Source organism: Myotis yumanensis, unplaced genomic scaffold (genome assembly GCF_028538775.1).
Source record: "Myotis yumanensis isolate MYYU_CA2020_CCGP unplaced genomic scaffold, mMyoYum1.0.hap1 SCAF_11, whole genome shotgun sequence".
In the NCBI taxonomy this organism is placed as follows: Eukaryota; Metazoa; Chordata; class Mammalia; order Chiroptera; family Vespertilionidae; genus Myotis; species Myotis yumanensis.
In genome coordinates this window covers 7,414,105-7,424,639 of record NW_027223762.1, presented here as the reverse complement: position 1 = coordinate 7,424,639, position 10,535 = coordinate 7,414,105, and the positions used below count along the sequence as shown (strand labels likewise).

Below are 10,535 nucleotides of genomic sequence, written 5' to 3'. Positions count from 1 at the left end.
CCTCTTCATGAAACCCTGAGGTGAAAGGTTATTAATGTAAAAACAGTAATCACAAGTCTTCTCATTTCTGTATTAGACTATAGCTACATGTTTTAAAAGTTTTATAAAGAAATGTGGCATCTTATAAAACTGCTCTGTACAGTTTTAACAAAACACTTCCAGACCAACTTAGTCCAAAGGGCCTAGGATGGCTATAAAAACAATGTCCTTTGAACACTTGCTAGTTTCCAGATGAATGCCACTTTCCAGCTCTACTGCTGTCTCTCCTGTTATTGTGGTCATGGCTCCAGCCATCGTGATTCCTGTCTTCATAGAAGTAATCATCCCTGTGTCCTCTGTAATGCTGCTCACGGCTATAGTGTCTGTCTACTATGTAGGGGTGAGAACTCTGCCTGGCTTTACGCAGTGATGATGGTGTATCTTTTTTTTTTTAATATATTTTATTGATTTTTTACAGAGAGGAAGGGAGAGAGATAGAGAGTTAGAAACATCGATGAGAGAGGAACATTGATCAGCTGCCTCCTGCACATCTCCTACTGGGGATGTGCCCACAACCCAGGTACATGCCCTTGACTGGAATTGAACCTGGGACCTTTCAGTCCGCAGGTCGACGCTCTATCCACTGAGCCAAACTGGTTTCGGCGCTGATGGTGTATCTTGACGCCACTGGGAGCTTGAAGACTGGTTATAACTATGATTATGTGACTGAACTGATGCGGAAAATCCTGATTGATCAAGATGTGGAGAACCAAATTTCCCGCCATATGACATCTGTCTCGAAACGTTGTTCATCACTGCTTGTTTCTGAAAATTTTCTGGAGAAGAGAAAGATCTCTGAATTATCTGTGGTGATGGAGTCATGTTATCCATAGTCCTTTCGTGTCTGTTGGGAGATGTGGAGGTAGGGCTTGAATTTCCAACACGATGCTGGGAACATGACAAACTAACATCCCGTGAGGCATGGCTACTTCCTGATCTAAACTGAATGTTGATGGGCCTTCCAAAAAGTTTTATTCCATTAAGTAGATTCATTGCATAAGGAACAGACACTTCATGTTTGAAACTCACAAATGCAAACCGCTTGCGTTTACCATCCTTATGTTTTGGAATTTTCACTTTTATTACTGGGCCCGCCCGGTGGGAAAGCTCGAAAAGGAGCTCCTCGTCACTTTAGTTTGTAGGTTGCCCACAAAGAGAGTGCGATCCGCCTCGGCCGCCGCCGCCCCCATCTCAGCGTTGCCCCCTCCCATGCGAGGCTGACGACCCCACTCTCGAGGTTGTTTTTTAATAGATAGATTAGGGAGGAATTCAAAAAAGACAAAAGGGCACAGTAATTGGGTTTCCCCTTGGCCTACAAGTTTGTCCTCAGACAAAGTAGTCAAAAGGGCTCGGGCTCGCTTGGTTTGCTCAAACTGTTGTCTGGGAGAGAGGGAGAGTCAGCAATGGGGAGAGAAGGTGCACCCCGGGCCATGAGACCTGTTGCGACAGAGCCCAGCGCTCCATCCCTTTCACATGTCGGTGAAAGTATTCTGTAGGCTGCCTGAGCCCCGGGGTCATGCGGGACCCACAATCCTCACTCCAGAATCCATGCCACGCCCTGCCCGGACCCAGATGTCAGGCTGAGGCCTTGAGCAAACCGAGATGCTGGACAGCAGCCCCCGGGCCTGTCCTGTAAGTGCAGAGAGTTGGTTGGACCAGCCAGACACCCCACCCGAGAGGCGGCCTGTGAGCAGGGGCGAGGGTCCCGAACAGCAAACGACCAGGTCTCAGCAGCAGCGAGCCCTGCTTCCTGCCCAAGAACCTCAGGGCCAAGGAGCTCCTGCCCCGATGCATGACCCGGGCAGGACCCTTGCCCGTCCTAGCCTCAGTCTCCCTAGCTGCACAACACCAAGAGGGAGAGGCCGTGGGGACAGGCCTCCCTCATCTGCCTGATAACAAACTGCACCGAAAACTTTCAAATGCAGCCAATCTGTCAACACTTTCTAAGAAGCTGGGGGGGGTGGAGGGAGCTCTCAAATCTATCAGCTCCAACTGGCCCTCCCTCACACAGGCAGGCACTGCTGCTGGGCTGCGCACTTCCCTCTGGGCGTGCTCCCTGCCCCCACCCCACAGGCCTGGGAGTGGGTGCCGGTGGGAAGGCCGGGCGGGGCTGCAGGCTGAGAGGCTGCCATCTGAGGGCTACAGCCCCTCGCCCAAACGCCTGAATTCTTAAGTGTCCTTCACCTCCTAAGGGGTGCCAGAAAACATGGCCTCCAAACTGTTACCTCAAAAGCACAGAACTGGGGGGTGCCCGGGTGTCCACAGCCCCAAGTTTGGGCCGGATCCTTCTCAAAAGTCAGTCTCCTCCTGTTCACTCACCTCCCCCCACACCCCTCCTCTCCCTCTCCTCACCCCTCCCCACCCCCCAGCCAGCTGTTCAGGGCCAGCTTTAAACCGGCTGCTCAGACTCTTAGAGCCGCAAAAAGCGCTCAGGAGTTGGAAATCAGTCCCACTGAGCCCCTTAAAAGAGGGGGCTCACAGAACATAGGGCTTTCCAGCGGGGAGACCCTGTATAGGCACTTCTCCGTGGCTCCCGCGATAGGCCGTGGGACTCCCCCAGGCGCCTCATTGATTGCCCTGTCCAGACTGCCTCCTTCCATGAGCCCACGTTGGAAACCAAGGCAATACTCTGATGCCTCAGGCAGGGGGCCTACCCTGCCGTAGTTGGGAAGCCCTGGTCTCTGGCCCTTTATCATGGAAGGACCAACCAGCCAGAAGTTCAGGTGCACAGGGTCCGTGGCCTGGGCCCATTAGCAGGACGTGAAAGCGGGCTCCCAGGCGAGGGCCCTGAGGGGGGGTCTGATGCTCTGTGCCCACAGGAGACTCCGTTATTTCTCTGCCTCAACCCAGCATCTCTAGGAGTAAAGCCCGCAACCCCTCGGGAGGGGAGGGGAGGGGCGGGGCGGGGAGGGGCGTGAGGTCAGCTGAGCCGCTACGTGGCCAGACACAGGCCGGGCAGTACACGGGCAGAGAGCCGAGTGCCAGGGCAGCCAGGGGCCCAGCTGCTCATTGCTGTTTCACACTTAATTACAGAGTGGGAGCTAAAGTGCACGTCTGGCCCAGAAATGGCTGTTTCCTCCAAAGCAGGTTGTCTGAGGAAGTTCCCTGTCTCCACCAGCCCAGGCAGCTGGAGGGTTGCTAACTAACAACCCTCTACAAGAGTCTGGTGCATTCTTATCCCAGGCCCTGGGGGGGTGGGGGTGGGGGGGTAGGGGGAGGAGGCAGAAGCAGAATCAGTGGGTTCCTCTGCCTGGGGCAAGCCCTTGGGAACCCCATCAGGTCTCTCTCCTGCATGAAGGCCAAGTTTCCACGGCCAGCTGGGGCTGGGGGTGCCGTCAAGAGCCAGGCCCAAGCATCCCTCTCCGCTCACTGAGCCTGAACCCCGCATGAGTCCAAGTCTCCTCCCACCCCAAGGTTAAAGGTTCTCCAGAGAAAGTGCCGACAGACACCCTGCGAACTGATGGGCCCTCTGGTTTCCTCTTTGCCGTCTCAGGAAGGCCAGGGCGTTAGCAGGAGAGACCAAAGCAGCCTCGGAAGAGAATGGACATGTTCGCGGTCTGGGCTAGGTGCTCAGGTAGACAGGAGCCTTTCAGCAGTGGCTGGGGCCCTGGCCTCCTGGCCGCCCTGGGAGGGAGCGCTGTGGTTTCTGCTTTTGCTGATGCTGCAACAGCCAAGGAGCAGTTTAATTTGCCCCTTGGGCACAGCCTTGGTCTTGGGAGCCAGGCTGTACTCTGGTGGGTTCCATGTCTGCCTTTTAAAGATGAGCCAGCTGCCCTAGCTGGTTTGGCTCAGTGGATAGAGCGTATGCCTGCAGACTGAAGGGTCCAGGGTTCGATTCCAGTCAAGGGCACATGCCTGGGTTGCAGGCTCAATCCCCAGTAGGGGGCGTGCAGGAGGCAGCCAATCAATGGTTCTTTCTCATCATTGATGTTTCTATCTCTCTCTTCCTCTCCCTTCCTCTCTGAAATCAATAAAAATTTTTAAAAAATTAAAAAATAAAGATGAGCCAGGGTCCCGCTGATCACTGTGTCCCTCAGAAGTCCTGTTCCATGCAGACCCACCTCCTGCCCTGGACCGTGAAGGGCTGGCCTGGGCTCCTTGCGGAGTTCTAGCTGCACCATTCCAGGTCTGTTTTCCACTTATGGAAAGTCCAAGAACAGTATGACCAGACATTGAGACACACACACATCAGGACACATACCACACACGGATCTCGAGTTTGCAAGGCCATTCGCATTTTGAAAAGCATTTTCTTTCCTTCTTTGGGACCGAGGCCAGCTTCTGCTCACTGTTCCCAGAAAAACAAGCAGAGTCACACAGAGGCTCTTTCCTCCCCCTTGATGGACTGCTTTCCTTAAAAAGAAAAGGAACTTGGAGCAAAGTATTCTCAACAGTGAAAAATGCTGCCTCTTTCCCCCAAGTAGCAGGCTTGATTCTGTTCAATATTCGAGGCGCCAAATGTGACGAGATTTCGTAAAGAGATGAAGGGAACAGCTCCCTCTCATTTCCAGGTTGGCCCAATGAATCACATCACGGAGGAAAGCAATGAGGCTCCCCCCACAACAAAAAAAAGAAAAAGATGCCAAAGCCGGTTTGGCTCAGTGGATAGAGCGTCGGCCTGCGGACTAGAGGGTCCCAGGTTCGATTCCGGTCAGGGGCATGTGCCTTGGTTGCGGGCACATCCCCGGTAGGAGATGTGCAGGAGGCAGCTGATTGATGTTTCTCTCTCATCGATGTTTCTGGCTCTCTATCTCTCTCCCTTCCTCTCTGTAAAAAATCAATAAAATATATTTAAAAAAAAAAAAAAACAAGAAAAAGAAAAAAGGCCACAGGCCACTTCTCGGGACACCCAGCCCAACCCTCCCAGGTTAGTTCAAGGTCTTCTTAGGGACACCGGTTTTCCCAGAAAGCTGAGTGACAGAACACATTAAAATGGCAGGTCAAGCCTGACCCTGGTGGCTCGGTGGTTGAGCATTGACCTATGAACCAGGAGGTTGTGGTTTAATTCCCAGAGTCAGAGCATATGCCCGGGGTTACAGGCTCAGTCCCCAGTAGGGGGCGTGCAGGAGGCAGCCAATCAATGTTTCTCTCACATTGATGTTTCCAGCTCCCTCTCTCTCTCTTTCTCTCTCTCTAAAAATCGATAAAGACCTATTTTAAAAAGTAAAATAAAATAAAATGGCAGGTCAAGACCATGATGAAGGGTCACCATGGTCATGGGGCTTCGTTGTCCTGCAAACAGATAATACAAGACCTGTCAGAGGCCAGAGGTCACTTCAGGTTGGAGTTTTCAGGGAATCATTTTGGCTGGCCTGAAGGATGTGCACTAGTTAGACCAGTCAAGAGAAGCGGAAAAGGCATTCCAGGAGAGGCACTAGCATGAGCAAAGGCAAGGAGACCCGGATGATTAGAAGGTCCCCTGACTTTGGGGTTCAGTGAGTAGACCAGTTGGACCACAAAGGAAAGTTTTATAGGGAATAGTAGGAGAAGAGGGGGTGAACTTTATCCAGGAGGCAATGGGGGTAGAAGGGGAGAATTACAGATTTTTAAGTAGGAAAGAAATACAACCAACTAATATTTAAGACAATAACTCTTAAGACGTTGGCAGGTAGCCTGAAGGGGCCAAAGTCATCAATCACTCTCACACACAAATCATGCTCCAGAAGCTTTCCCATAAAGTTCCTGGGTGTCCCCAGCCCCATGCGGTTACAGCCAAGGCCTGCTTGGACCTAGTGGGAAAGATGAGCAAACTCCTAAATCATACTCTTCTTTCTAACAGTTTTTATTGGCCTATTCATAATTTTCATCGAACTGGTATGGAAATTAATGCCTAGTTATTTTTTCCCAAAATTTTAAACCAAAGTCTGGACCTCAAAGCTATCATTGTACTTTTTATTGTGATCGGTTTGATATCAACCTCCCCTACAAGATAGGAAGCTCCTCAAAATGCAGAAATGATTTGATTCACCTCTGTCTCCCTAACCCCCACCACAGAGGCTGGCATATAGTGACCAATTTGTAGAATCAGGTAATAATATCTCCACTACCATGCTGTTTACTCTAGTCAAGGCATTATGAATGACTTATTATGCTTTAGGGGTTAAACTATAAAGGTGAATATTCTTCATTTACCTTAAAAATAATCTTGGACTGTCAGGCCCTCTAATTTGGAAATTATTGTTTAATTTATTTTTCAGTTAATCTCTTTTTTAAAAATGTGTTTTTATTGATTTCAGAAAGAGAAAGGGAGAGGGAAGGAGAGATAGAAATGTCGATGAGGGAGAAACATGGACCGGCTGCCTCCTGCACGCCTCCTACCGGGGATCAAGCCCAAAACATGGGCATGTGCCCTGACCGGGGAATTGACCTCCTGGTGCATGGGACGACTGAGCCACAGCAACCGGGCGAGAATTTATTTATTTTTTCAAAGAAAGGGTTAATTGTGGGCTTCCCTGCTAAACATATATTCAGCAATCCTGTGTGGCAGAGAACTTCTTTTAAACAGGTAAGAGCCTAGAGCCCACGCTGACAGATGCCAAGTACACGGGAATGCTTGTCCTTCCTGCTGGGGACACCACGGTCCTCCAGACATTACAAAAGCCAGCGGGTAAATCTACAAACCCTTGGCTAATCTTGCAAGATATCCTGGTCACAGGTGGGTCCCCAAGAAGCAGACTGTGACGAAGGAGAGCAAGCTAAAAGTTTTCTAGGTGGCATGTGGGCTGTCCCCTTGGGCAAGGCTTCAGCAAAGGGCAGTTCCCAGAGAGGCCGTCAGCCAGCAGCAGTCCCAGCCACTAGGAGAAAAGTCCTCTGTCCCCATGGGGGTCTAGGCGGGCACTGCACTGTGTCCACTGCCGTGTGGCATGATTTGTGCAGGCACTCGGGTGTGTGTAGGACAGCCAGACAGTCAGAGCCCAGAAAGGGGAGGTGGGGAGAATAGAGAGTCTAGGAGACAGACCTGGATCCTAGTCTTGGCTCTGCTGCTTTCAACCTGTCAGCTCAGATTCGAATCAAACTTCCCAAGTCTCCGTTTATCCATCTGTAAACAGGGAATAATAATAGCCACCTGATAGGGCTTTTATGAGGATCAGAGAAGTAGGAAAAAGGTCCTGATACAGTATAATCACTATGGATGGTGCCAGTAACGAGCAACCACAATAATTGTCATTATCTTAGCAGCTGCGGAGGCAAGGTTGGTACCCTGCTATTGGTGCCAGATGCTCCCAGGTGGGAGCTATGCCAAAGTCTAGGCCAAGAGCCATCAGGTGCATGGACCACTGGGCTTCAGGGGGGTCTTGAAAACAGCTAGCCGTTTCCTTAAATCGCGGGCCAATGTCCTGCTGAGATCAAGGACACTGCTGTAGGGACAGCATCAGGAACAAAGGACAATACTGGGGAAAGGTTTTCAGCTGTCCTTGCCAACAGAGCACATGGCAGCCTCCATGTGCCAGGCACCAAGAGGCTGGGCCATGGGGTGTGTTGGGGTTGGGGGGTGGGCAGTCACTCTGCAGGCTGTGGGCGTCCCCATGCTGCTGGCCTGTCCAAGGGGTGTGACCACATAGATTAGGGGCGTCTGCGTTCACTGTTTCCCTTTCAAACAACCAGCAAGTGGAACGCCACTAGCTAGCGGTGATGCTTTCTGAGCACTTGGGAAGTTCCGAGTGAAATGCCCCGGTCCAGGCCAGCACGCGCTCTGATGGTCCTTCCCTTGAGGTCTCAGAGGACTTGACTGTGCAGATATGACTGGTGCTCTCGGCTCTCCTAGACAGGAGGTCCACGTGACAATACACAGGCTCCGGAATTAGAAAAGCCTGACTCCTCAGTTTGAACCCACTGTTCATCCTTCATCAACTGTGGGCCCCTGGTCAAGGGTCCACGCCCTCCAGCCAGGCCACCAAGCTCACACCTGCTTATTGCTCATTGCAGCGAGGGAGCCCTCACACCTAAGGGGTCTCGGTGAGAGGGTGTTACAAAGGACCAATGACGGAGTTTGGGTTTGGTGGGGTGGCTTGAGGGTGCTGTAAGGAATCGGGAGTTTGTTTGGCCGGATGTTGTTAGAAAGCGGGGCGAGTCTATGACCAGGCATCTCAATAAATCTTCTGCAAGGAGGGCTATGACCAGATGAAGCTGTACTTGGTAAGGCGGCTGTAGTCACACGTTGTGGCCGGGAGTAGGGCGTGTATTTTGTGGGTGGCATATGACATTATTTTTGTCTGTGCTAAGACAAAATGATAAAGTGGCCTTGCTTGGTCTCAGGTGCCCCTGTGTGAGGTTGGCATCCCCTGAGGTTGCCTGGCGTCTCCTGAGGTTGCCGAGATCCAATAGGAGACAAGCTGGGTGAGCTGTGAATGGAGGGGCCCCTTTTCCTTTCCTGCAGGTGACTGCATCTCGCCATGTATCAACTTCTCCATCCATGCAATGGGAGTAGGAGTGTCTACCCAGACGGTGGCTTTGAAGAATAAGTCAGATAAAGTGGCACATAGAGCAGGAGCTCCATGGCACCCCCTGGAAGTATCACACAGCAGCTGTTCAAACACCCATTTTACAGATTCAAAAACTGGGACAGAAAAGGTCAGTGCATTTTGGTGAAAATCAGAGGCAAGCTAGCCACCCACCAAGGCTGCAAGTGGGATTCCTGTGTGGAGTCGCCGCCCAGTGCTTGAGGGCTGGCACAGGAGAGGAACATTCTCCAGCAGCAACCAACTGTGGGCCATGGAAGCACGGTGTCAGGTTCAGCCCCGATCCCCAGGGTAGAGTGGCCATCACCAGGCCCCGGAGGCCGGGGTCACCACGGGGCCAGCATGCCTGGGTTTCCCTTGGCAGCCTTCACATGGAGCTCAGGGAGAGCGGCCTTAGACACAGAATCCAGGAGTGACCCAGGGGCGCAGACGGCAGCCTGACTCTGAGCCAGGGCAGGGTCAGAACCACCGCTTCTGGTTTCCACACAGAATCTTGTCTGATAATAGCAGAGTTCATCACAGTGAGCTTTCCAGCATAAAGCCCACCCAGGCTGCGTTCCCCAAATTACACCCTCTCCCTGGTAATTGCAGAGTCGTTCGGGGCCTGCATCTGGCTTATAACAGCATTTCCATAAGGACCAGATTGAGTGCCCCCTCTCATTTGGTGGAACAAAAGGAAAATTACACACTTGGATGGCCCAGCCACCCCAGCGTAGGGCAGTACACAGGCCTCAGGCCTGGACCTCAGGTCAGCTCCTTCTCAGCTACGTGGATCTGGGAACGCAGTCAGCCTCAACGTGCTCAGGAGTGAAGCAGCAAGAACAAAGCTGAGCCAGCCTTCCTATCGCCCAAGACCGTCGCAAAGATCAGATGCCGGAGTCACGTGTGAACACAAAGAGCTCTGAAAAGAACTATAAAATCAACAAGACAAATGTTTCCTAGATCATATTTCTGTTTAGCAGCAAATAAAACAGATCCTAAGCAAAAACGAAAAGGCCACGTTATAACTAGAGTGCTCTATGGCGATATAATTAATGTTCTTCCGCAACGTTTGCTAATGGTGGTTATTTCAGGACCCTGCAATTTGAGAAGTCACCAAGGAAAGGCTGTGGTGTCTGCTTACTGAGGTGGAGAAGTTGGCTCATTATGTATTATTTGATCCATCCATTCAGCAAAAAATGTGTGGAGGGTCTAGGTCAGTGATGGCGAACCTTTTGAGCTCGGCGTGTCAGCATTTTGAAAAACCCTAACTTAACTCTGGGGCCGTGTCACATATAGAAATTTTTTGATATTTGCAGCCATAGTAAAACAAAGACTTATATTTTTGATATTTATTTTATATATTTAAATGCCATTTAACAAAGAAAAATCAACCAAAAAAATGAGTTCGCGTGTCACCTCTGACACGCGTGTCATAGGTTCGCCATCACTGGTCTAGGCTGTACCAGCTTCCGTTCTTGGAGCTGGAGATAAAAGTTGGGAAACAAAGCCATTACGGAGCCCTGGAAACCGACTCTCCAGGCTGCACATGAACTTGCTCTGCTTGGACCTGGACCGGCCTGCTCGCGGTGTGCAGACACCCGGATCGCTGGCAGGGCCCATGAGCACAGTAGCCGCGTCTCTGCTCTTCGGGAAATAGGCATGGGGACTGCAGCCTGGGGCTGGGGGGTTGGGATTGAGACAGGGCAGTTGCCACTAAAAAGGGTCTCCAGATTGGGGAAGGGTCCCCACCCTGTCTGAGGCAGAGGCCAAGTTCATGGGCGTTTCCTCTTCACACAGACCCCAGGCTGAGCTGAGCTCATGCTCAGACCTATGACTTTCCCTGAGAACAAGTCTACGGGAGCCAGTCTCCTTCCCTGCTTGAGGGCAATCCCCGGCCGTCCCCTTGAGCAGACACTGCAGTCAGACCCCAGGATGACCTGCCCTTCCAGTTTCCTCACCAAGGAGGTAATGTGGGAGACACCGGAATCCTTGGCACTCGCTCCCCAGTCTGAATTATTCAGTGTAGCTCCAGTCCAGGCCATCGCTAGCCTGGCA

The 10,535-nt window shown here is 51.6% G+C and overlaps 1 protein-coding gene across 1 annotated transcript; it reads right to left on the bottom strand.

Annotated features, from left to right (window-relative positions):
* Positions 1 to 220: 220 nt before the first annotated feature.
* Positions 221 to 1,229, bottom strand: LOC139019360 (RNA-binding protein 7-like). Its single transcript, XM_070428377.1, is given in 3 exon segments — positions 221 to 423; positions 660 to 1,166; positions 1,169 to 1,229. Coding segments are annotated over 3 exon segments (771 nt in total).
* Positions 1,230 to 10,535: the final 9,306 nt, after the last annotated feature.